The 27,692-nt window shown below is 41.9% G+C and overlaps 1 protein-coding gene across 3 annotated transcripts in view; it reads right to left on the reverse strand.

Annotated features, from left to right (window-relative positions):
- The window catches only part of CDH8 (cadherin 8), a 313,666-nt gene that overhangs the window by 126,681 nt on the left and 159,293 nt on the right, over window positions 1-27,692 (reverse strand). For all 3 annotated transcript variants that reach the window (XM_032486452.1, XM_032486453.1, XM_032486454.1), the window contains exons 5-7: window positions 12,014-12,181; window positions 8,323-8,510; window positions 4,911-5,164 (exon numbers count right to left, since the gene is read on the reverse strand). In XM_032486452.1, the coding sequence (XP_032342343.1) occupies window positions 4,911-5,164; window positions 8,323-8,510; window positions 12,014-12,181 (610 nt within the window). The remainder of the gene's footprint in view (window positions 1-4,910; window positions 5,165-8,322; window positions 8,511-12,013; window positions 12,182-27,692) is intronic.

A 27,692-nucleotide genomic window follows, 5' to 3' on the forward strand; every position in this document is an offset into this window, starting at 1 on the left:
CTCTTCTGCACCAGGAAGTTTTGCCTTAAGTATACACAATGAGCTGTCTAGAATGCCATTTCTGAGAGTCTGTCACAAAGTGCTGGCTCAGTAAACATTAGCTGTCATCGTCCTACACCTCATGCAAAATGCCAGAAACTAGCAAAGCATGCACAGACATGGCGGGCAATTATAAGAAGAAATCTGGGTTTAAACCCTGGCCCGGCACCCCCTGCTGTATTAACATGCACAGGAAACTCATTCTTTCAGAGCCTCAGTTTCCTTCTCCACAAAACTGGAATCACACTGACTACTTGGTAGTATCTTTAGTGAGACTTAAGTGAAATAACACATACTAGAAACTTAGCACAATGTCTGATTCATCAAATAACAACACTGTTTCTCCATTTACCTCCCTAAACACAATTTGGTTCATAACCATACAAAGGAGCTAGACTGCTGAGCAGGGAACACTCCAGCCTGGAATTAACTCTGGTTAATTCCACAGACCTGGTATATTCTTCTTCTTTCTTGGTATGCATCTTAGATTGAATGAGACCATTTAGAGAATGAGCAGTTTATTATTTCAATTTAATTGGTCCTGCTAATTCAATGCACCATTGTTCACAACAGCCAAGATACGAAAACAACCAAAGTGTCCATCGATGGAGAATGGATAAAGAGGATGATACACACATACATACACACACACACACACACGCACCCATGCACACAGGAATACTACTCAGCCATAAAAAAGAATGAAATCCTGACATTTGTGAAAACATGAAAACATGGACAGACCTTGAAGGTATTATGCAATGTGAAATAGGTCATACAGAGAGAGACAGATACCATATGATTTTACATATATATATATATATATATATATATATATCATCTAATGATATATCTATATCATCTAATACAAAACAAAATAAAACAAAACAAACACATAGATACAGAGAACAGATTAGTAGCTACCAGAGGGAAGAGGGCTGGGAGGTGGTGAAATGGGTGCAGGGGTCTGCTGCAGGTGACAGGTGGGAACTAGCCTTGCGGTGGTGATCCCTCTGTAGTGTATGCAGATGTTGAACTATAAAGCTGAAGCTTATATAATTAAAAGTAAACAAATAAATAAAATACAATTTGAAGGGAAAAAACCTGCTCCTGCTAAGCCTCCCAACATCTAGAGACACAGCTGGAGTCACGGAGATCACAGGAAAGAAGGGAGTGTGACCATGTGACACAGGGAGAGAAAAAAACTGGTGTGCACCACAGCTCCGTTCTTGACTATTTGCATGATCCTGGGCCAGTTAGCCTTTCTTTTTCTCTCTGGTTTGCTCATCTGTTAAATGGGGACAGCAAGTACACATAGTATCTCTTGGAGGGCTTAGGGAGTGGAAGTGAATGCACCGAGCACACCCCCACCCCATATTAAGCACTCACTAGTAACAATGTCCCCCACAGGGGTGGGGGTAGAGCAGACTGGTGAGGCTGATTAGACTGTTCAGCATGTAACCATTAAATAAAAAGCCCACAGTTTTGCACATGGTCAGCAACCTTTAGTAGAAGAATCTCTGCTAACATGAGTACGAGGCTTTCAGTGTGCACTAAGATAATGGAATTTGTGGAGGCTCTATTAGCCAATAATGCTAGTAGCTACCACTCACTTTAGTTGTCTGAATGGGAAGCAGCAGAGGCAGGATTTGAAATGTCGTATGTGTAGGTTCAGGATGTGGCATCTTTTAAATAATTTACACAGCTGTATTCTATACCCCTGAGCGGCATACGGTACTGAAGAAAGAAGCATATCCTTAATTAATGTTAAGGGAGATGATAAGATCGTGAATTCTGCCTCTGTGTCACTGTCTATTTGCCCCTGCATGGGATTATGTAAGACCCAGGTATAGATACAGCTAGGTTTGCAGACATAGATAGAGGTTTAGGTGTACGAATTTTTAAATACTTGATTATTTCCATCTTGACAATGTGCTCTCAAAGAAGTTGAGTCTTACGGGAAGTTGAGCAACCAGCTAATGACTGCATGTTTGAACATGGCAGATGCCATAATAAATGCCTATTTCTTGCTGGATGGCAAAGTAAACATTCTTCTAAAAGATAGATACATTCTTGCTCACATATAAAATAACAACAGTCCGCCAGAGAGGATACTGCTTTGCTATTTGTTACTCAGTATTTCCCTGAATATCTGTGTCCTCTAGTTCTGTTTAAAAAGGTTAAAAGGCTCTAAATCTGTCTGCTAGACTTAGAAGGAAACATGCACTGCTCTGGCTAGTCAGGAAATTTAATTTTCTACTCAAATTAACCAATTGCGTATAGAGAGAGGGAAGCTGCTCTCCATCACCCAAGTAGAGGTCGGGGGCGGGGCGGCAACTGGAAAAATGCAGAACAGAAGCTGAAAATGCAGTTGGTGATGCTTACATTCTTATCCCACGGAGCCAGTGCACCGTCAGTCAGCAGGGCTCACTTTCTGAATAACACATCAAACACTGTGGTAAATGCTTTGAAACAGTAATCACCCTTTTCTGGGTGGGACCATTCATGCCAAGGAACTAGCACTTGCCTGATACCTATCAGCAATGCAGACATGGCCCTGTCATCAGATGGTACTTTACCTGTCTATCTCTTCCCAGTAATACATCCCAACTCCCCTTCAGTTTGCCTGGAAACAAAATGCTTCCAAGCTGGGCGGTTGTTGCTAAGCACCCACAAACTTCGTCCACACCTGCCTTTTATATATATATGGCAATAATAATAACAACCAACTACAATGATCATCCTCACTTGATTCTGCGATCTGGAATGATTATCAGTAAATCTCCATCTTTACATGAGTAAATGGATAGATTATAAAATGTGCAAAACCATGTGTGTGGGGGGGGGACGGGGGAGCTATGAATCTGGCTTTTTACCCAGTGCTGCTAATTGGAGGTTAGTGTCACTTTGGTACCAAAAGCTCCTCCTCAAACCTCATCTCCAGCTGATGAAGTACGCGTGTCAGCGGGAAGTCTGTCCCCACTGGTACCATGGACTCCACGTTTGGAGTGTGCACCGTATTGCCTGGTATCAGAACCCCGACTTCCCCCGAGGGTCCTTAGCTTGGCTGACTCCTGAGCCCCCTGTAGGTTCAAATCAGGTGCTAAACTGGCCCCACGATGGGTCTCTCGGTTGTACCATTCTTTATTACTCCCTTCACATTCTGTCTCCTGCGCCTGAAGATGTGAACAAAGTGGCGATTACCCTGTTCTGGGTTCTTTTGAAGAAACGAAGTAACAGGAAAACGGGGCAGGTCCATTCATTCAACAAGTGTCATTGCCTCTGTTTACAATAGAATTTCAGTATAAAGCCGTTTTGCAACTTCACTATTTACTCAGAAAATGGAAGCCCATGGAAACTGATTTTTCTGGATACTTCTTGCCCCTGCAGTCAATAGCTGGTCGCTTGAGAGATACAATTCTCTTAGCCAAATAGGGAATATTCTGTTTGTCTGTTGCCTGTTAAATTTCTTCAGAACAGAGAATGGACAACTGACCATTCCTCACATCCTCAGGTGGAGCTTTACCTTCTTAAAGGTTGCACTCTTTTGAGGAAAGTATTTTTTGTATCCTTAAGAGATACACTCTCTTATCCTGAATTTAGAAAGTGTGTGTTAAAAACATCTTTTCCAGATCTGAAAGGAATTCTTTTTTGCCCAAACTCAAATTCTTTGGGTCACTGACTGTTCCGCTGGGTTTCACCTCCAGCCTCATAGTTTCAGCACCCTTGTGAGAACTGGGAATTTAACACATAAAGAAGAAGTGAATAAAAAAAATTTTCAGAAAGCTCACTTGTCTAGCATTTCCCTGAATAAAGTAATTAGAAGATACATGCCCTCTGTCCCTGTGACTTGGAAATTGAGTGACTTGGGTATAAGCTGACATCAAACTCAGACCTTTCTTTAAAATGGTATTCTTTCGTCTAGTTTTCCCTCTTTCTCTCTCTCTCTCCCCTATCCCTCCTCTTTCCCTCCCTCTCTCTTCCTCTCTCTTCAACAAATGTTTCTAAGACAGTATTTGAAAGCCACACTCAAACACATCATTAACCGACATTTCACCCTTGGAGACCAGTGGACAAATGATAGATTTTCAGCATTCTTTCAGAAAAAAGCTATTTAGCTTGAACATCTGTACTGTCATTTGGGGGGGGGTGACAAAAGAGAAAAGATGTACATATTTTGACAGAAAAAAAAAACAGAACTAAGCTTCATTTCTAAAAAAAAAAAGGAAGAAAAACTTTAATAAAAGATTCTATTTCTCATCTAGGGAAAAATTTTTGAACACGGAAAGCTATAAACAAAAGGTATTTGGCAGAGAAAATTCTGTCTAAAAGGCACTGATCCAGAGATGCTGACCTATCAGAAATGCCCATAAAGTGATAAGAAGATAATTTTGAAGCCAAACACCAAACACAGAAATAAGGTAGAGGCCTCTTAATGCATTGAGATAGTGCTCTCATGCCTCTAAATTCTTACGCATAACCCACTGTAACTGTCAAAGGAGAAAGAAAAAACAGTAATACTTTCCTAATGCTAGGGAAAAAAACCCACAAATGCACAAAGAAGCAAAAACAATGTAATATAAAAGATCCACCCAAACGCACTGCAAGATATATGTGATCTTGCTTTTTCATTGAGCTCTCTGAAAGCCAAGAAGTTTCTTCATCTTGATATTCCTGGCTCTGAGCATTGTATGTACCTCTTCTTTGGCGTGTGGGCACCTGTGTGTGCAACACGCACACGCACACTCGCAGGACGTGTGGACCAATTCCCCGGTCACAGTCTCAGAGGCAGCCACACAGACTACACATAATCACGTTTCATTCTGTTTTGTCATTCACTGTGGCCAGTACTCCTTTGAAAAGACAAATACCTTATAGGACTGGAAGTGATGTCAGGGTCACGAGCGGTCACCTGCCCAATCACGGAGTTCAGAGCCGCATTTTCATGAACTTCCAGGAGGTAAGTTGGCGAAGAGAAGACGGGAGGCTCGTCGGCATCTTCGACGACAATTTTGACCGTCGCCGTATCTTTGAAGGGCCCCCTGCCGCTGAAACGCGGGTCAATGTGGACGTTGGCTGCTTCCACCTTCAGCGTATAGGATTTTTTGGTCTCAAAATCCAGAGGCTGTTAAGAAATGACAAAGATGAATGTTTCTCACTAATGACCACAGCAGCAAGAACAAATGAGTGTAATGCTGATGGATGATCGTTCTGTGCATTTAAGCCCATTCGTAAGCCTCACTCTCCATTCCCCCAGATTCAGCCTGTAAACTGTACAGGCATTTACTGATGTCCGCCTATTATTCAAGCTCAGTGACTCTAATCTCCCACTGTTTTGTTTTGTTTTGCTCATTTCACTTGGAATTCACAAAATATTCACAGTCATGAATTGTGCCATCAAAATTTCACTTCAGACTCATAATAAAATTTTACTAGTGATGGCATGACCCGCATACCAATCAGCCAGTTAATCGGGCCTCTGCTGGTCGGAGATAAGGCAGCCTCGAACACAATCCCTATCTGGGAAGAATATTTTATCATTTCTGCAACAGCGTGTGAAATGTAAAGAACTAGAAATAATCACTGTTTAGTCCGCAGAGACATTAAAAAGCATAATTTAGCACTAATCCCAATAAAAGAGCGTTTTCTTATTTCACTTCCAAGGCATCACTGCTTTACTGATCATGTGGCTAAAATGAGGTTTCTTATTTTTGAGGGCATTCTTAGGTCTCTGCCGTGAGTTCTGGGCTATGACACAGGTGAGCATATAAAGATATGTACACAGATGCATACCTACCCGTGTTTCTATTTAGGAGAATGGTATATAGCTACAGATAACTAGGTCTGGCTGTGTCTCTCACCATTTAAAAACAATGTGAAATTACCTCCCTGTACCATTGCTGAAAATATTTCTGACCTCCTAATACCTCCTTCCTTAAAAGCCTCAGAGACCTAACCCATCACCCAGGTAAACAGAGGTGGGCGAGAGAACACAGTCCCCCTTAAATGACCAGAAGCCCTTCTGCACCAGAACCCTTACAGTCCAATTCTCTCGGCAACGCACAATGCTTCAGATGTCAAGGATGTACTTCAGTCAAGGTTCAAAGAGACAATTTAGGTCTGCACTGCGATTTCTTGTAAGAAATAGAACTTTACATCTGCAATGCAAATTTTTAAAAAAGAAGCTGGGACACAAGCTGGCATAAGTGAACTCTTTCAGAACTCCTATACAAGCTTAAATCTGTGTTCTTATTGCAAAATGTTGTTGATTTTTATATTGGAATTTCATTCTAGTGGGAATGGACTTATTTATTTTGAAATACACTCTGGTAAACAAGGCAGGCACTCAATTCCCTGTCTATTCTGAGCTTCCTGGACACACGTGCCCGTGAATAGGTGATTGAACATCAGAATTTTGCCAAATGGCCAATCATCCCGACTGTAAAAATTCTGTAATTTCAAATACTTCACAAACACTGTTAAGTATAACAGATTACGTTCTGCTTAACTCTTAGCTCAACTTAATGACAGTGCACCCGAACCCATCCTGGTGTCCTTGGGGTTTTATCAGACAAAAAAGGGGACCTGTGAATTGTGGGGAAATGGCTCCATTCGCACTGTTCTCCATGTGTCTCCTGGTGTCAGGATGTGTGGTATATGCTTCCACGTTTATGAATAACGGTGAATAAAAATACAGCAAACGGCTAATGGCTTCAGTTTATAAAAGCACCTTATGGTAACACAGAATAGCAGTTAATAATACCAATAAAAATGACATTAGGAATCGTTAACCAGGGGAAAAATGTGGCTCTGGGCTATTCAATAATTGACTCAAGTACAATTACACTGTGGTCTATTTCAAACACGAGTTTTTACATACTTTGCAACTCTCAGTACTAAGCTCCGTCCAGGTGTAAAGGTAGTGTCACCCAGCAGAGGTAAAACAGATGCAGCTATTTTTTTTTCCCCAAAATTGATTTTTCAAATTGATTTTGTATATAAAAGTATATCCAGAAAGTTCCAGGTCCTCACTGTCAATACCTCCCCAGGGGGGGATTTTAAGAGCATGACCGTTGGAAGCAGGTCCCTGCGTGACACGGCAGAGTCAGAGAGTGAGCTCGGAGTCATGTCAGTGTAGCGCTGATCAAGACAGACGGCAAACTCACTGGCTCCAAACAGTGTGATCTTCCTGCTCATGAGTCAGCAAATCCACTTCAAAATGAATTTGTGCTACACTTCATGACCAACATGAAGAACGATGCTGAACAAAACACTCATGATGAGGACAAAAGGGTGTTTTTCTTTGCAAACGCCCGTGTCCATAAAATACTGACCTGTGCTCTACACATTTTTTCCATGAGTGTCACTGTCATGATGAGAAATATGGAGAATGTACAGAATTTCTCATATTCACCACACACGCACGTGCACACACAAATGGTTGCTCACAAAAGCAGTCACGGATTGCCATATATTATTTGTACTATTTATGGAGACGTTGCTTTCTCCAGTGGAAGCCCCCCCCACGCAGGGACAAAGCCGAGATGAACTTCATTTACCACAATGCTCGGACATCTGAGTACGGTTTGGAGTAGTTAGATAATGGTAGCAGAGTGAGCCCTGTCCTGCCGGTGCCAGAGCTCGCCAGAATAACTGAAGCTGAGTACTTTGTCTGTCTCTGAGTTTCCCTAAAACCAGAGCCTGCAATGAGGACTTAGGCACCTTGAATGCATTCTGCAGAGATATTTCAGAAAGCAAGACTGCAGAAATGGGGAGAGTTCTATAGAAAAAGGATTCAAAGCCACCGAACTTGCCACCTCTGTGGGTTAATGAGGATTCTTTCCACTGAGAATCCTCTGAGGAACCAAGGATAATATGCCTCAGAATAATTTCTTCAAAGAACAGAGACTGTCCACCAATCTTTGCCCCTCATTGCTCGAAGGCTGCCTTCGGAGTGTTGACTCTCCTGCAAAGCTGGATGCTCTGTACAAGAGCGGAGCAAGTTCCCGCAGCTCATGGAAAAACCCAGAGGCGTAGACAGGAGAGGAGTAATGGGTGAGACGGGAGGCTGGCACCACAGTGGTCACCGTTCACCAGGGCTTTAGCTGGAGTATGAAGTGGCATCGAGAGACAGGATGTGCAAAAAGGACTCTGCTTTTTCACAGCTAAGACGGCAAACCATTAACTCTAAGATTACGCCAGAAGTCCACCCAACCCCCACAAACTTCAAAATCAAGTTTTAAAGAGGTATTCTGGAAACGAACAAAACCTTTTTGCACTTACCTTTCTTAGTCTTATAATGCCGTCCTGAGCCTGAGCATCAGAAGTGATTTCAAAGAGCGCCGTTCCGTCTCCGTCGATGATGTCATAGGACGACTGTGCATTTTCACCAACGTCCTGGTCATTGGCCTTCACCCTCCCTATCGCAGTGCCAAGGACCACATCTTCCGGGACTGAGAAGTGGTACAGACCTTAGAAAAGAGGAGAAACACTGAGCACTGCACAGAACCATTCATTCATTCATTCACTTAGCAAATATGTATCGGGCACGCCCTTTGAGCTGGGTACTCCTGTATAGACGCTACCAGGACGGTGATGGGAACAACGAAAGCATCCCTTTTTCTGTAGGATGTATAACCTTTTAAATGAGTGCGAGACAAATGGTTCCCAGAAATACTGCTCTTTCTTTGAAATTCTTCTGAGTTATGGGCCTTATTCAACCATATGTTTACCAAGTTTATATTTGGAGCAGAGCTATATCAGGGTATTAGTGAGTCTATGTGAATGTTCTTTCCAATTTGCTGTATAATCACACTGGCTGCCCTTGGGGATATTCATTGTTGCCCAACATAAAATATTAAGCTAATTTCAGCACAGATAGATGCAATGTGTAACACCATTGAAAGTCACTTTTGAAGTTACCTTTATATTTACAGACTTGTAGACCATTTTTGATAAAATCCAATTACCAAGCTTCTGCTGTGCCCTGCAGCAAGCTGTTCAGACACATGAAACACTCCTCTTGTTACTAAAGCCCTCCTTGCTCTGAAGACCAAAAGTCCTACCTTCAAAACTCTCTGGGCAAAATACAATTACGGTGTATGTTCCTTCTCCTCTGGGTGCAGTAAAACGTGGCTAATTAGTGACATGAGCGACAGTGGTATTTTTATTCAAATCACTATTGCTGTTGTACTGGTGTCACTCACTCGCACTGGGGTAGGGGAAGTTGCTGGTACCCCATTCCCATAACCTCTGGCCATCACCACTTCAGTCACACCTGCCCTACAGCGAACTGCCAACTCTTCCATTTCTTTGCCTGAGGGTTTCCTCTGGCCTTCGGAACCCATTTTCCCCACTGCCCGGCAGACCAGAACTGCCACAAAACTAATACTCTCAGAGAAGCAACTATCGAAGATTCACACAACTTAGTATATAAAACCTCAGGTCCCTCCCTCTCCGCCTCCAGTAGGGTAACACGGAGCTAGTTCTTTCCTTTTGTTTATTCACAGTGTTCCAGCATTTCCCCAGTGGGAGGGAGCTCCGGTCGCCCGCAGTGGTAGCTGGTTTGATTAACGCACATTATTGGCTTTCTATCCTTCTCTCTCCTACATTCTCACTTCCCCACTGGCATTTCTTGGGATCATCTCCAAGATAAACTATCTATAATCAAATTCTTGTCTCAGTGTCTATTTCTGGGGAACCTAAACTCAGACAACCAGGAAGATTTAGTCCCACCGCAACAAGAACAAGGGAAAAATAAACATTCAATGAACCATAAACCCAAAAGGACAAATTAAATCTGGAGAACATTGCCTAATTCTAGTTTGAACTCAATCACTGAGTTCCTTTGAATTCACTGCGGCTCATTTTACCCCATATAACAAGATTACTTCAGACGATGGGGAAGGTTCTCTTCTAGCACTAACACAATTTTATTTAATGATGAAATAAAAAAACGCCTCTAAAAATCATCATATTTTGAGGTTGGGAACAAAAATATTTACCAAATAGCTTTGCCATAAGCTAGGCACCAGCAATCGCCATGTGGAGCGAAGGTCTCCCAATCCTCTCACAATTGGCGTAATGATTCCATTTCCTTCAAGCTTGATATTTCAGGTAAGGTTTTGAGATGATTCCTTTTGGTGTGCTAATTAAGTAAATAAGACAGTAAGGGGCTTCACCTCGCTGCCAGTGCTGCCTCAGGGAGCCCTGGGAAACCAAGCAAACGGCGTATTTCTTTATCCTGTCCTATCCTTCATCTCCAGCAGCGCGATCACAGTGAACAGCTACTACCGCTAAGAAAAGCAACGTTTTTGAAACTCATCTGCCACTGCTGAACTGAAACAATGACTTTTCTGAGAAAGAACAGTTGCATATTAGAGCATTAACTAAATGGCAACTGAAAAGGAAATAAGAGTCAGAGGAAGGGTACAAGAAGTGTTCTTTATTTCAATAATTGGGCTTAAAAGGGTTGCATTGTTGTCTGATTCATGAACGGCCAGATATGAACATTCTAAAACTCTTAATGCAATGTGTCTTTTCTGTTCTTTCTACTTTGGGATTTTTGCAGATAAATTCTCCAAGGTACCTCAAGTGTGTTATTTTCAAACCCCACCTCGATCTCTCTCCCTCCCCTCTCTTCCCTCTCTATTCCAAAACTGGTTCTCCTAAGGTATTTCCTATCCCAGAAACAGCACCAGCCTGCATCTAATCTCTCGTGTCAGAGATAGGATAACTCACCTCCTCAACTGAAAATGCAGTCTATCCTTAGATTTGTTGTTACCGTTAACTCTTAAATGTCTATCACATCTATACACTTTTCTCTGCTCCCCCTGCGACCGCCCTTGCTGGCTGGGGCTACTATCACCTTTTACACGAATGATTACAAACACCATTTATCTGGCTGCAATGTGGAAAAGACACTGGAAGGAGGCCAGATTTCATTTTCTCTCATTTTCCTAGAATTGATCCTATTACTCAACCTACAACTTAAAATATTTCAGTGGCTTCCCAGTGATCTTAGGATAAAGATCATGGTACTTTAAATGGCCTGCAAATCCAAGGATGGCTAGCTCCCGTCTAACCTAGCTCTCCAGCCCCTGTGCTCCAGCTGTGCTGTGTTTTTTTTCAGTTCTCATCCCAGGCCACACGCCCTCCCTCCACAGGGCTTTTGGACATCCTCTTCTTCCAGCTGCTATGCCCATCTTCCCTCCCCTGGTTTCATCTTGTTCCAGCTCATCCCTATTCCTCATTCATTTCTCTCAATTCAAGACTCTCCATGTCAGAAAGGCCTTCCCAAGTCATCTCTCTCATGTCAGATGATGTGGATAAGTGCACAGAAGGAGAGGGCTCTATAAGGGTACAAGTATGTGGGCAAATAATGATTGTCCCCCTGATTCATCGATGGTGGCTGCAGGGACTGTTGCCGGGAGGTTTCAGAGGCAGAGCACAGCTTTAGCAGGCACGAGCCGAGTCAGTGATCACCGATGGCCCGCCAGCCACTGGAAGGAGGAGTGTATATTTTGCAGCAAGTGTACCATATATCTGCCTTCCCCACCTCAGGCTCATGAGATTTAGTTTATTTTATACAACAAGTGGGACTATTGATAGAGCAGTATCTGAGGTGCGTTTCAATCATTCTCTCAAGTTTTCTTAATGGGAAGTACCATGGAATAGAGAAATATGCACAAATCTTGCAGCCAGACCTACTGGTTCTAATTCTCAGCTCCACTACTTACTTTATGCTTGATATTTAGAAATTTTCTCAAATTCTTTGAAATCTGTACAGCGGGGATCATTTAGTACCAAGATGATAGGAGAGTTGGTGGTTTCATATATATGAATTACCATACCTTGCACATAATAAGCACTCAATGATTGCTGTCGGTTTTATAAATGTCACTGAAAATTAGAATATAAATTCAAACGGAAACATCATACTTAGATGCTCACCCAGGGCAGGGAATTCACTTACTTTGGGCAAATTTTGGAGGATTGTCATTAACATCAGTAAGTGTCACTGTAAGTGTTGTGGTCCCAGACAGGCCACCGGAATGTCCACCCATATCTTTGGCTTGGATAACGACCAGGTACTCTTCCTTGGCTTCTCTGTCCATGTTGGGAAGGGCAGTTTTTATAATTGCTGAGGATGAAAAAAATGGGAGAATGTCTTTCAGGAGGACAGCTCATTCAGAAATGAATGTGTGAATCACACACACACACAAACACACACACATAGAGAAAGACATGTGCATATATCAGGTCCCCACTCGAATAATTTTAACATTTACCTGTGTGCATCTCTGATGCCAGCAATGAGAAAGACTCCAGTCATAGGCATTAGCAGATAACTTGCAAAAATACATTTTATAATGTATAAAAAAAGAACTTGCAAAAAATATACTCGAGAAAGTAAGCTGAATGGCATATCCTTGCCTACCGAATTAAAGTATAAATCATAACATAGCTTCTTCTACCCAGGAAACCCCTGGAAGTGAAAGAATCCTACAATTTATCACAGACTCCAATTCCCCTGCAAGAGAAGTAAATACACAAATAGCTTGAAGGCTCTGAGGTCAGAGATAAATTATTCTGAAGCTCACAAATGCATCAGAGAGATGAAAGAAATAAATGCATTATTAGAATCAACTCAGATGAATAAAACGCCAATCAGAATGACCGCAGGCAAGTGTCTAAACCTTAAGGTGTTGTTCAACTACGTTTATATTTTAATTGTTTAGTTATATTGTCTCTCTTGTGAAAGTAATAAATATTTTAGAGAAATTAGAAGATATGTAAAAGAGAAAAGAGGGTAGACATAGAATCATATAAAATAACACAGTATCAGTGCTAAAATGTTAGTTTTTTTCCTGACCCATTTTCAGGGTTTTATCTTTCTTCCTCTTTGTGTGTTTCACCAGTAGTTTAATATTCTTGTTAAAGACTCAAAATATGTGTGGATATTTCTGAAGTTATTCTGAAAAATCTTAGATCATTAACCCTTTCCCTACTTTCATACCTCTTTTCATACATAGACATGGCTAACATTTTGATTTGTATATGGATACAAATGTGATCATGGCATAGTCATTGTTCTGGATTTTCTTTTTTCACACAGTAGATATCTTTGAGACCATGTCAAGACACAGACACCCAACTCATCACTTCCTGTAGCTGTGTAATTGCTCAGTGAATGGACATACAGGGTTTTATCACACAGGTAACTCCAGCACCCCCGTATTTTCCCACTTCAAACAACTATCCAGTATCTTATGATGATACTGTATTTTTCTGAGTCCTGCATTTTTACTTAACTCCATGTCATGAGATTCTTCCCCCAACTCATATTGCTAGAAGCTCACAAAAGTGTTCATGACTAGCCCAGAATATTCCTATTGAATGGATGTGTGTTACCTCTCTGGCCCAAGTGAAGGAAAATTCTCTGGATTAAAGACAATTTGCCCCTCACTTTCCAACCCCAGGGACATCGTAAGTGTTCCATTCAAGCTGAGGATGAGCCAATCTCTTGGCCATGTCTGAAGTTATCATCCTGTTTTTTCTGGACTCGTATGCTCTAATTAAATCATTTGTCTGTAAGAGGTTTGCAAGGAGTTCAAGTCCTTGAATCAGTCAAGTAGCAGAGCAGGCACAGGAGTGCCCCGGGGAATCCGATCCACCCAGGCAGTGAGCAGGCTCTGGGAAAAGCCGTGAGCTCTTATGTACTCAGTTCGACCTTGAAACCACCTTTATATCAGAGCTCTCCATTCAGGGAGCACTCAATTGGATAACCCTGCCCGTTTGAAAATATAGATAGTAACGTAATAGCATTTTCCAATACAACGATTTGATTTAGGATTTGATTGTACATAATTCAATGGGTCATACTTATATGGTTATAAACAAAAACAGAAAGAAGAGAACAGTAGAAATAGAGCAGTCCTTCCAATTTGGATCACTGTGAGGCATCGCTGAGGGCAAAATAAACATATGGGCAAAACCCAGCAAGAACGACCATAAGGAGGCCTCATCCTTGGCCTGATGAGATGCCAGCGTGGCTGCCCTGCTGCGGTTGTGTGTTTCCACGACTCAGAATATATTCAGCACTGGCCCAATTCCAGTAGGAAGGGTTAGAGAATGGCTTTCCCCCTCAAGGAAGGCAGCAGCTTTTTTCAAAGAAGTTGATGTGTTGAGGGCTGCATATTAATCCTCTCAGGTTATGTCAGTGGAAGAACTTTTACAGCTTCCTCCGAGTCAGAGAAGATTGCTGTGTATTATTCTCATCATTTTTAAAAAATTATCATGAGAGTATAAATTAAAAAAAAACAAAACTGTGATGTGTCTCAGACACCTGGAATTAAAGTAGTTTTGAGGCTCGGCTGAAAATCGCGTACCTGGGTCAGTGTCTGTGAGTTGTGTGAATATGAGAAGCCTGATGGGGGCCTTGCTTTAATGGGAAAAGAGCTCCCCGGGTCCCCATCTATTACATCTGCTGGTTGCTCACATTATCCTCATACTACGGCTTTGTGACCATGAGCAAATGATTAAGCCCACCAGGACCACCTGTCCTGTTAAATGGAAATACTCATCAGCCTCTCATTAAGGATGTTCTAAGACTCTATGCGATAATTCTTGCCAACTTCCTGTCACATAATAGTCACCCCAGCCACACTGTTCACCTTCCCCTTTTGGCTTCCCAGCCAGAACTTAAAGCTTATCTGGACAGTACTTTCCAGCATTCTCCACCTACTCCTGGCATGGGAGCGTGACCTCTAAGGCTGGCCTTCCTTTCTGGCTTTGTGTTAGACTCAACCAACATACATCACCCAGGAGACAGCGAGCCTGGAGCAGAGAGGTTCCTGAGCTCCCAGTACCTCAACCACGTGTTTGGCCACTCGATGGCTGTTACCTCAGGACGCTTTTGGAGAACAAAACTCCAGTGTCCACTAGCAGCTTCCTTCTTCTGCTCCCTCAGGTCTACAAATGATACGGGCACTTCTGCTCCGTTCCCTTAACCTGGCCATGCTTTTCTCAGTATTTCCGTCACTAAACTCTCCTCAGTCACCCCACTCCTGCCAGGACCCTAAAAGATACGGTTAGGATACTGGTTCTTTACCCAAGTGTCATTCTTACAGACATCTACAGTTCAACAGTGTTTCAGTGTCACCCTGTGTTGCTGTCCAAAGGCCCGCCCCTTGAGATGGCAGGACAGGTATCTGCTTCCTTATCTGTAAACTGAGAATCTTACCTATTCAGTTAAGTGTGTCGCTCACAGGGACCCAGCTGGGAAGCTGCGCACCTGGGAGTTCTCACGCCTTCCTTTCCTATCCAACACTGCGAGCAGGGCTCCTGGTTTTTAAGGTAAGCAGGCAGTCTCCCTCAGTGACTTCAGGGCACACGCACGCTGAACTGGCCTCGGGACAGACTGCACAGCGCGCAGCTCCTGCTTTGTCCGAGACCACTGCAACTCATTAGAAAATTCAAGACAGAACTTCTGGAACATTTTCCCTGCTACCTCGTGGCTATAAAGGCAGGATAAAAAAAACCACAAGTGCCCGTGGTCCTCTTCTTGTTCTCCTTGCGTTGGGGGCATATCTACACGTTATTTAACGTTTTTTACTCCTATTCAAAAGGCAGATCATTTCACTTGTGCGGATGTGGCAAGATGTTAATCAACTCCTAAAATAGAAGCTTAAAAACTGCCGCAAAGGTTCCTACTTCTTCTCCCCTGAATTATCTGTTTGGCACATATATTCTCCCAAGTGTTAGTAGCTTTAGGCTGTTTCTTTTGTGGACAAGAGAGAGGACTTCTAAATTTTAAAACCTGTTTGGTATTAAATATCACCTAACACAGAACAGAAAATATCGTAAAAAATGATTTTTCCCTCTCCGATCTGAGAAGTCAAAAATTTCAACCTATGAAGAATTTTTAGTGACTATAAACCTCAATTAAATGGCATTTTTATCCAGTGTCAGCAGTGATTTTTAAGAAGGCAAAGGAGAGATTCCTACAGTATCTTTTGCCAAAACAAACTAATTAAAAATACTTTTTGATAGTGCTCATTTTAAACAGCTCCCCAAGAGATGAATTGTGTTCCTCTTTTCCAAAGTAGCGGTCCAGCTAAAGCAGTGCCCACGGCTTCCCACGTGCTTACAGTCACATCCTCAATGCCCAGCAATGTGTTCACAAGCTTAAATAGTATGTCTCAACCTCCATCACACCAAATTGGCAACAAATCAGAGTTTTCAACTTTTTGGCAAGCAGTATGACATAATACTTTCTTCAGGGGCAGCTAGAAAACTCCTTAATGTAGATATTCGATAAGTAATGTCACAAAGAAAGAAAATTAATTTAGTTACTTTTTATTAAGCATGGAAATTTCCCCAAATGACGTGGGGTTGATATGATGAAAGCTGCCATACTTTTTTCTGTAAATTTTGTAAATATCCAACCCAGGAATGATTCCAGGGTTTAGACTTAAGACACCTTAACGAATTACCCCTGGAAAATCACAGACCTTAACACACAACTGGTGTCCCAAAGAATGAGCTTGTCCTGCTGGATTCCCAACCACATTCACTGCAAAGCAGACTCAGAAATCGGAATGTGAACTATTACATTCCAGAAGTGTTTCCTAGAACTCCACTTTGAAAACCTAATCTAATCAGAAAATTCAATTAATGAAAAGAGTCCATCCTCTGTGAACTGAATTCAGTGGAGGTTTGCGCCTGGCACTGGCAGTGGGGTTGAGAAGCTTTGAGGCGAGCGGTGAGCCCTGGCAGGAGGGCTGACAAGGGAAAGAGGGACCGTCCCTGCTCTGACACTGGCATCCACGCCCCCACTGTGAACAGACGGACATGCTTGACTCTCCTGTATTTAAACGACGTGGTTTCACCTTAACTGTATGCAATCAAATGGAGATTTTCCTAGTGCAGAAGTTTAGGAATTTAAATCCTAGCCTGGCCTAAGTTCTTCCTGAGTACTAAACAGCTGTTCCTTATGCCTCATCATTCAGGGAGTACTTCTGATTAGAATTCAGTCATCTCAAAAATCTAAAACTTGGGTCTTTTTTTTTTGTTGTTTTCCCATTGTCTTTGGTGTTATCATTTGAGAAGCATTTTGTGCCCGTCACGAAGACTTCCTTTTATAATTTCTGTGATATCACCAGATTGAGAGGCTTCATGAGAAAGGCAAGGAGATGCTGATTAACTCCTTTGTCATTTTGAAGGCTGATTACTGTAATTCACTCTTTGTGGGTCTCCCAGATTGTGCTGTTCAAAGATTGCAGTTGATATAAAATGCTGTGCTAAACTCCTATTTGAATAAGACTTGTTGAACACATTATCCTAGTTATGAACCCACTAGCTCTGTTATTCCCCCAAACTCTTACCAACAGAACATGCAATTATCACCTTACTATCTGTGAAAAAAGGGTCTTTCAATTATGAGGTTAAGTGGTACAAATTCACCAGGGATACATTCTTTTGGGGGGTCATCTACTGCACCCCACATGTCCTGCCACCTATGGAATTTGTACTGCATGCTGTGAGTTATGGGGGGTGAAGGGTATACGACCAGAGATGCTTCAATACATGCCCACCTTAGCACTGAATAATAGCTTCAATATAATAACTTCAATGATGCCAAACTTGCACAAATATATCACAAAGGAGAAAGCAGAATATTAGAAAACTGGTCAGCCTCCATGAGGCTCAGAAAAACCTGCATTTACCTTTTTTTGTGACCAAGAACTGATGAATTACATAGGTGATGGATAGATGGGTAGGTAGATAGATGGAATGGGCTGGATTTGGAGAAACTAGATTTCTCACATATTTCTGATGGTTTTGCAAAATATAACATAACTGGAAAGCTAATGGGCTCAAGGTCTCAGGAATCAAAAGCTTGCTTAGATACTTTGACCTGGTATTTTTAAACTAAGAACGTATTCCCAGGAAATTGTACATTTCCTCTCTCTTATTAACCCCTCAAAATTTTAGACTAAAGTGTTTGCTTTTTTGTTTATGATATTTTGTAAAAGGCAAGCAATTTAAATATGTAACAATGGGAAATATTAAATTAGTGGTTAAGTTTATAGAGATCAAGTGCATACAATACTAAGCAGATATTACAAAAGGTCTGTAGCAATATAAAGTGCTTATAATAATTTAAAATTTTAATTTTAAAAATAAGGTATGCCATGATTATTCTTATGCTTATATAAGTGCTTATAACAATTTGGTAAAGAATATAAAGGAAGATAACTTGATGCGTTTTGTGAAGGAATTAGAAGTTATTACCCCCCAAATTTCCCAGCACTCCTTAATGGAAAGCATAGGACTGTATTGGTTAGAATGGGCTCTGGGATTATATAGATGAGAATTTATTTTGATAGGAGTATTACCAGCCATGTGATCTTGGGCAAGTCATTGAAACTCCCTGAAGCTTTCAATCTCATGTGTAAAATGTTATTAACTGCCAAATAAGAGTTTAGGTTGCTATTATTACCCACGAGATAAAAAGCCACGTTTTACTTTATACATTAGATACAGATATAACACACAAAGATATATATAAATATATCCATATTTTGGTATTTATTTTTATAAATATATACATAAACATATATATACATATACACACTCAGAAAGGTGTATATTTCTGAGTGTATATATGTATATATACCCAAATTTTGTATTTACATTTTATAAATGTATACACGTTAATACATATATGTAAATAAAATTCAGACATTAATTCAGTGGTAACGATAAAGAAAGTAAACCTGTGTTATTTTAAAGATTAGAAACAAAGATTTTATTTAGTGATGCTACAAGAATCTCTCTTACCAATCTCAAAATGGTGACGCCTCCAGTGATTTCCAGGTAACAAACAAAAATTACACTTTTTTGCATCCAAATCTCTATATGATTTGTACCCAAATTCATCCTGACTACAACATTCTACACAGCATATGCCTTTGGTTCCCCAGGTACCTTTCTTCAGACTTCCCACATTCGGTGCCTCCATAACTGGTGTGGGTGGTGCAGCCTAGTCCACACTTGCCCTTCATGGATCTCTTCAAACTCCCTTCATCCTTTCAGCTCTGATGTTTCAGAAGCCAAGAAGCCTTCCCAGGTAGAATGAATTATTCTCTTCCTTTGGGCCCTACCCACCTTTCCTAGTAATTTCCTCATGGCACTTACTTTTCTGTTTCTTCTCCATTTCACCACTTGCCCTATTGTGTCAATCAGTCCTGATAGTAAATTACTGAGGACAGGACCCATGTCTCTTTCATTCTTGAGTGCCCAGAACTGAACAATCTTTGGTACATAATAGGAGGAGGGAAAGAAAGTAGTAGCACAAAGGGGAAGAAAGAAGGCAGGAGGGAGTAAAGGGGGACAAACAAAGAGACAGAAAAAATGATGATCACAGTTTTTCTCTGGCTACTTCGGGGACTCAGCCCTGGAGTCTGCAGGCACTTAATAAATATTAATGATTGTCATGTATCTGGGGACTGGAGACATTTACATTTGGTTATAAGGTAACAGAGCCACTAAATCTGGGAAAAGGATGCGAAGATTCAAATCCAAGTCTTGCTGCCTTCAAGGCTCAAGGGAGGCTCAAGGGCCACTCTTTGCATGGCAAGAGTCACTTCTTAGGGTCCTGCCGCTTTGCCAGAAGAAGGGTGTAGCATTTCACAAATGCCAGTGAGGTGGGTGTGTTTTTTGCAGATTAAAGAAGCCAAGGGGTTTCATTGTTTCTCTAGCTATCTTACCCATTTCATGATCGACATTTGAGTTATTTATTCAGTGTCTCAGTATAAGTTTGTGTTGCACTATTCTAATACTTCGGATATTCTCAGGATTACTCAAAAAGAAAGTGATGCTGATAAGCTACGTGTACTAGTAACACTTCATGAATTGAATTAATTAAGGATGAATTCATGAAAAAATCCCTTTTATCTATATCCTTTATCAATGATGCTTTGGTTTTTCTATTTTTGAAGTTCCATTATTATTTACTTCTCTTGGCAAATACATAGCTATGACAGCCAACTTTTCCTACAGCAATCCATAGGAAAACCTGGTTCATTTGTCAGAACTGAAAATGTATTATATGAATATTAGGGATTTGGGATGTGGTCCAGCAAAGAGAAAGGTCTTGGGCAAGCTCACATAGACTGTGGCTGAGTAAGGATCCAAATCTGGGTCTCCAGAATCTCAGTGATGAATTATTATTAATGAAAAAATAATACACACTCCATTGGCACAAACAAAAACCCAAAAAACCCCAAAAACCTCCGCATAGTGCTAGTAAGTAAGGTACTTGTCCAACAGTCTCCTCCTATGCCATCAGTGTCTTAACATGAGTCTGTTTGACAGACATGACTCTTTTTATATAGATTTTATATATTAACCTCTACACAACCTTCCCCATTTGTGTTTGAAAACCGTTCTAGAGAACAGCAGGCTTGAAAGCTTTAAATCAGACCACTGAAAATTGTCCCAGTGTCTCAATGAGCACAAATTGCTCCCTTACATAAGAATTTCCTGTCTTATAATGAAGCATATTCTCTTACTAAATAACTACAACTTTTAAATTTTCCCGTCGGGTGGATCACAGCCATGTCTATCTCCGTACCCAGATGGAGTAACATATGAAGAGTCGTGAGTGAATTAGTAACAATACCCCGTCTCTGCACCTCCACATACAAAGCACGCAGTGAGCTTAGCACGTGGACTGCCACCTCGGTAGCTCGTGGATTCCCCTATTAAACAGGTCTGCACCAGCCACCACTCACAGCATCAGCACGCCGGCTGACCGATGACCGGTTCTATTTCAGTTGCCCATTTTGAGTTACCCTGAAGTTCTTGCAATTATTCCTACTCAGAATTAAGGTGAAATTTCTTTTCCCCTAAATGAAAACACTTTCAGGGACTCCTCAATCAAGTGGAATTATTTCTGTGAAGAACACGATGGCACTATTCTTTCCTTAAGCCATAATTCCAGTCACTAATTACACGTATAATAAGTATGGGTAGTTTAAGAAAGCAGAGTGAAAGTTGCTAAAAAAATCGGATGCTTTCTCTTAGCAATTCAGAACTTAAGCAGACGGGACTGGCGGGGTTGCAGGGCTGACACAGCAGAGGTTCTGCCATCGCCCTACCAAGAAATGGAGCTGGGACTGAGACCTCAGTCTAAATAAGACAAGCACCTATTGCCAACTCTTATAACCTCGGTCTCGTCATCTGTACAACAGAGACGGTCACGCCCACCTGAGAGGATAGAAGTAGCACCTGGCATTGCTCACAGAGCGTAACAGATATTCAGAACACATCTGAATGGAACTGATATCATTCCCAAATGCTAAAGTGTCCCTGATCCCGCTAACGCCTCAGGGGAACTTTCCGAACCCAGATTTCGATCAGACCCAGCATGTCGTATTGATCACAGACTGCCAATATGGACAAGTGGAACACGGTGTTTTAAGAGCCCAGGATTTGATATCGGACAATCAGAGTTGATATCTGACCCTTCCAATTCCAAGTGTTATAACTAAGCTGGGTGGTTTTTTTTAACATGTTTGAGCCCCTGCTTTCTCCTTCGTTACAGAGAAATGGAACTTAACCATAGGTGTTTTTCCTCCTAAATTGATTTTTAAGGAAGATAATGCATCTAAAATATTTAACCAATAATAAGATAGCAATTAGCTGATCACTACTTCTACCACTAGCATGGAAATAACTAACTCTAACCCTACACTATTGCGCAGTGATAGTGAAGATCAGTGACAGTAACAGTAACAAAACTCCATATCTTATTAGGTCTCCTTTGCGCCAGGCCCTACACAGGTACAAAGCCTACGTGTACACAAAGCACTTGGCGCGATGGCTGGCAGGAGGTAGCCGCTCCCCTGTATAGCTGTTACAGTTATCATCACCATTACCTCATCTTTATTTTCTGCAACCACCAACTAGGTAACTACTACAGCTCCCGCTAAAAGATGAAGACACGTGAGCCTCTGTGGCCCGATCTGAGTTCTCTGTATTCCATGAGCTTGAACACGGTTGGAGCAGGAGTAGATCTGATGCTCCTTTCTGTAATTCCTGTGACACCAGCTTCTCTCGCCTACACTTTGGAGGGTCCAGATGATCACTCACCGCTGACTTGGGACACTCTGCCTGTTCCTCAAGTAACAGTCACTGTAATAGTCATTGCTTTTCCTCTTTTAGTCATCTCTAACCCAGAGGCACTCAACCCACTCTGAGACCTCCCGCAGGGAACTTCCAGTGACTCAGCAACCCTGACTTGAATTATCTATAAAATGTAGAAAGTAAGACCATTGGTGAAGAGACTGCCTTTGCTAACAAAATTTTCCAAATTAACCAAGTCCTCAACCTCATATTTTTAGAGAACTGTCTGGCTAATAAATCCTGGTTTTGCCCCATGGTCATTGGATATTCAGCAACAGATGATCACTGCATGATTTCTGCATGTAAATGAATGAGGCTCCCATTCATAAAATCATAACACAAGACTTCAGAAACACAGAGTACTGGTTTGCTTTCATCGCTGTAACACAGGGGAGAGGGGTACACCTACTTCCATGAGAGGGCTCTGGCTGGGAAGGGGAGGGTCTGCCATCGTGGGCATCAATCAAACATGTGCTGAGGAGTTACCCCAACTCCCCTCAAAGCAGGAATCAGGACCCTGACTGGGCTCAAAAGAAATATTCTAGGGTTTTCTACCACTGTTACGCTTCTACTGCTTTTTCTTTAGCAGCCAAAGACCTTAATAAAATATTGACATGGACAAAAGTAAAAAAAAAATGTTCAAGTACTGAGAGGAGTCATGTAATAAAATCACTTGACACTCTGACAACTTGATTCGTTTATAGTAATTTAAGGGGCACCGATCTCACAACTAACTAACCCTGGATAATCTCCTCACCACTCTTTTGTGCCATTCAACTCAATACCCTCCCTGACCCCTTTGTCACATCCCCCACATTCTGTTTTTGAAATCCTCCTACACTCTTCTCTGGGGCTGCGGGTTCTCTTTCTTCCTAGCAAAGTGACTTCTCTCCTTTCCTTCGCATTCTCTCTCAAAATAGAATTCCCCTCCCCCTCCTCCCCTCATGTCTCTTCTCAGACAATGGTGCTGTGTGATCCCCCCTTACGCAGGCTGTGTCTGCGCAAGACGCATCCTCAGCTTCCTTCCCCTGGCCCAGCAGCCGTCCCTCCTCCTCGCTCTTGCTTAGTATCATGGGCTTTAGTTTGTTTTATTCTTTTACGTCTTTAAGGACTTTTTTCCCACACTAAAAATTACTTGTACTTTTGCAATCAATGCCTTTCCGTCCCATCCGTGAACCTAAGAGGGCAAGTGGCACAAAGTGCCCTGGGCTCCATTCTGTACAGAATAAGGAGAAGAAGCAGCAGGGCTACATAACTGACAGGAATCAATCTGTGGTTTCACAAACGTCTGTCAAGGACTACTCGGCACTGAACACTGTTTCAGGTATTAAGGTTACAGTGAGAAGGCAGACAAGGAGGCTAACTTCACAGTTCTTACATGTTACGTATAAAAGCAGGGGGGTGGGGGGTGGCTTGCAACGTGCAAAGCTGCACGAATGGGGCAACCGGGCTCACAATTCACTGGCTGGCTGGCTGGGCTCCAGTACTTCCTTTGTAAAGCTGGGAGAGTGAAAGACCTTGCAAGAAAGAAGTGAGACAGACATATGTCACCTGCAGGGGCTATTCGTCATCCGTGGTTCTCATTTACATAGGACACATTTAACTATAATTAGCTCCAGACGTTCCTGAGAACACTGAAATCCAGGCGTGATTATGCCCCACGATAGAGAGGTAAGCATAAGGGAACAGAGCTCCACGTCCCTCCAGGACAGAGATAATTAGACGTGTATAAACAAGGAGCTGTCTGACCTTCCTGGAAGGTAAGCCGGAGGCAAAATCAGTCAGAATGGAAAGGGAGGTAGATGTTCTAGTTAAGAGAGAGGCACCGTACAGAGGGTTAGTAAGAGCAGATTTTTATGGATCTATTGTTCCCTTAGTGACAGTTGTCAAAATACATCAGAGCTCTGTTTCTTCAAATACATTAAGTGGCTTAGGATTTTTATTCTCTACATTAAAATTAAAAACTGTAACAAATGAGTACCTCTTCTTTTTTCTGCTCTGGATTTTTTTTAAAAAAAGTTATACGACTCCCCCTTCTCTTTCTCCTCCTGATTCTTGTCAACCTCTTCTCATGGCCCATCTCCCCTCCTCTGCCTGCTGTGAAGTCTTCTCTTTAATGCCTTCATTCCAAAAAATCTAAGTGAAGATACATATTATGGAAGACACAGCTGGTGTGTGAATCGTGAATGAATGAATATTAAAACTTCATCTTCTCGCATAGTTTGCTCCCTTACATTCATTCAGTGGACACTAATTATGTCCTATTTGCTAAGCCTTAGGCATGGTTGAGGGGCCTGTGTATGAGTCTCTGCAGAAAAGATACCCACGGCAAGTGAAAGACCGGCTCCTTCAAACTCTCAGTTGCTCCTGGGAATTGCAGAACCTGAGGTTTATGTGTTTATACGTTGTCGAGCTACTCACAGGACAAAGGACTCTCCCAGTACAAACCTGCAGTCTCCCCCTGCACACGTCACCAGATGCAGCGTGATGCGGAATAAAACGCCACCCCTGGGAGGAACACCTGTGCGTGCACATGAGCGCAGCAAGATTAAGGGAAATCATGTGACACAGAAAACATTTCTGGACGAGGACTAAGGGATACATTTGTCTTTTAACTCTGACAGTTCCGTTTTGGGTGACTTTGAATAAGCCACCTACCCTCTCTCAGCATGATTTCCCTGTATTAAATGAAGACCACTAACACTTTGTTTCTAAGATAAGGAAGAGATTAAATCAAAGAAATGTGTGCGAGGCAGCCTGGAAGACATACTTTTCATACTCTTTCAAAGTACAACGTAATAAGCGACTTACTCAAGGTCACGCTGCTAGTAAAATCTGATGCTGGAATCCAGAATTTTCAAACTCTAATTCCAGTATTTCTCACCATAAGCACGAATGTGTCTAAGTAATGGTGTGTTTTTTTCACCCATCCTTGTTAAAAACATACATTTCCTGAACACCTATAAAACACATCAAATATATTGTGTCATAGCTAGAGGCATATTGTACTGATGATTACCAAGATCTGTAATTTTTTTCTTTCGTCTTTTTCTAGCAATTGTTGCCAAGTAATGGCCCCAAAGGGCTCTAAAGATGTGGGGATGCTTTTGCTTTTTTCTGAACTTGTCGGCATTCTTTCAGTAGCTATTTGGCCGATCAATTTCAAAGTGTAAAATCATTCTTTTGGATGTTTTATATATTTAGAAGCAAATCAAATTACAGAAGCCTCACTACCTTCATGTAGGCAAACAATCTGTTATTATGAGCAAATACTAGGGGTTAATTTCTGGTGTGAATGAACTTAATACCCAAAGAAATCTCATGTGAGGGAAATAGGAAGATGATAAACAAAACCAACCCTTCGTTCTTCCTTCCTTATACCTGTGCTAACTGTCCCCAGATACCTCTCATTTCTCAGCACACCCGCAGCGGGGAAAGAGAAGAGAAGCCATGTCACCGTCTCCCACCCTCTTTATCTCCTCATCTTTGCAAAAGCTTGGATCATTCATTCAAATCAGTGGCCGTGGAGAGCACCTCTAATGGAACAAGCACCGCACTAAGGGCTGGAGATACGAAGATGAATGAGGTGCCGTTCTCCGGTCTGGAGTAGTGCACAATCTGAAAGGTGAGGCAGGTATGAGCAACTGCCTTCTGAGATACAGACGCACCCCTCCTATTTTGAACTTTGTATCATTTTTTGCACCACACTGTTACAACACTTATCCCACCCAATGTGTTTCCTAGATGTGCTTTTCTTCTTAGTTTAGCAACAAATTGGTCCGCCCCTCTCTGTCAAATTTATACTCTAAGGCTTTGAGCATCCTCTTTTCTATAAAAATATTCCTGCTCCAATCTTTTTCACTCCACAAATATATGACTAAGCCCCTGCTGAGTCCCTCAACACTTTCATAAATACTGTAAGACCAGACAGAAGTGATTTCCACTGTGCCTTGCTGTAACAGGACAGTCTCATACTCAGAATCTCAACACCCGCTGTATTCCAGGGGCACAGCATAGCGTCACTATATCTAATGATCCTTTCTTCATTTGTAAAAACAGCGTTGTGATACCACTACTCAAATGTCAAATTCTTAGTGAGACTCCCCTGACCAGCCTTTACAAACCACTCTGGGCTGGTTACCCGGCGATCAACGTCCCTGCCTACATGCATTCAAGTGGGAGCAGACAGACAATAAACAAATGGACTTTCCTGGTTTACTGATGTTTACCCAGCCTCTAGAAGACTGCCTGACACATTGTTGCCTCCCAGTGCATTTTAACGTTTTTCAATGACTCAGTGCATGAATGAATGTCTTTTTTCCCATGTGAACTTGTGGGGAATCCCACATAAAAGTGAATGACTCTCTGCAGACCTCTTCCTAAGATGCGTGGAGGTCAACTAGAGCTGATTTTCCCCACTTCTTCACCTCTGTTGTGGCAAGTTCTGGCCACAGGATGCTCGAGAGCCAGAGCAGCACTGTGCTACTTAACAGGGAGCTGCGTGGGGTACATAATTTATGCCTGTGAAACATCCTGAATACCATCAAATTACTGTTGTGCTGATTCTCACTCTTACATAAATATTGCACATGTAAAAATTCAGCACCTTGACATTTATTGAAATAGTTGCATGGAAGAAAAACTGAGACAAATTGACTCAGAGACAGGTGTTGGCAATCGGCACAGGGGAAGTCAGTCCTTTGTCAATGTGACAACCAGGAGTAGTGAAGCAAATATGCAGAAACCAGGACCTACTGTGGGCGGGGTGGGGGCTGGCTCTGAAAATATTTCCCACTCAGTTGCTCGGGATGTGAACACACAGGTGGCCCTTCTGGTTCCACATTCCTGGGATGCCCCACTAAGATAATGAAAGCAGGGTTTTTGATACGTATCAAATGTAAGCAAACCTCAATTTTCCACCCAAATGCATTTTCAAGACAATGACTTATGTTACCAACAATTTTCACTCAAGGGGGTTGTATTTGGGTGAATGTCCTTCAGGGAGCATTCTAACTTTGGCAGGTAAGGGAGCTCAAGTAGTTGAGTGGAAATTACGCGCTGGACACTCTAAAAATGTTATCTCAACCTTAACCTTGTAAGAACTCTAAAAGTAGCTATGATTATCCATCCTTAACACATAAAGAATAAGGCCTTAGGACAGGGAATGGTCATCAACTTGGGAAGCTGAACCTAATGCGGATTCCAGGGTTCCCATCCAGGACTTCCCATACCACATTGTCTCCTCTGAAATCCCGAGCCACACTGGCACCACCTTGAATCTGTCTTTCTCTCAGAAACACAGTGACCATTCAGAGGCTTAGCTTTGTCATAAGTGTTTACACGTAACACAGAGCTTTGTTTGTCTTTTTTGCTTTCTTACAGCATATTTTTCAGCTGCTTTAGATGACAGTCTTCAGTAACTGTTTTCTAGAGTGTAGGAGGCACATTACTTTAGAGTT

The sequence above is a fragment of the Camelus ferus genome, chromosome 9 (genome assembly GCF_009834535.1).
Source record: "Camelus ferus isolate YT-003-E chromosome 9, BCGSAC_Cfer_1.0, whole genome shotgun sequence".
NCBI lineage: Eukaryota > Metazoa > Chordata > Mammalia > Artiodactyla > Camelidae > Camelus > Camelus ferus.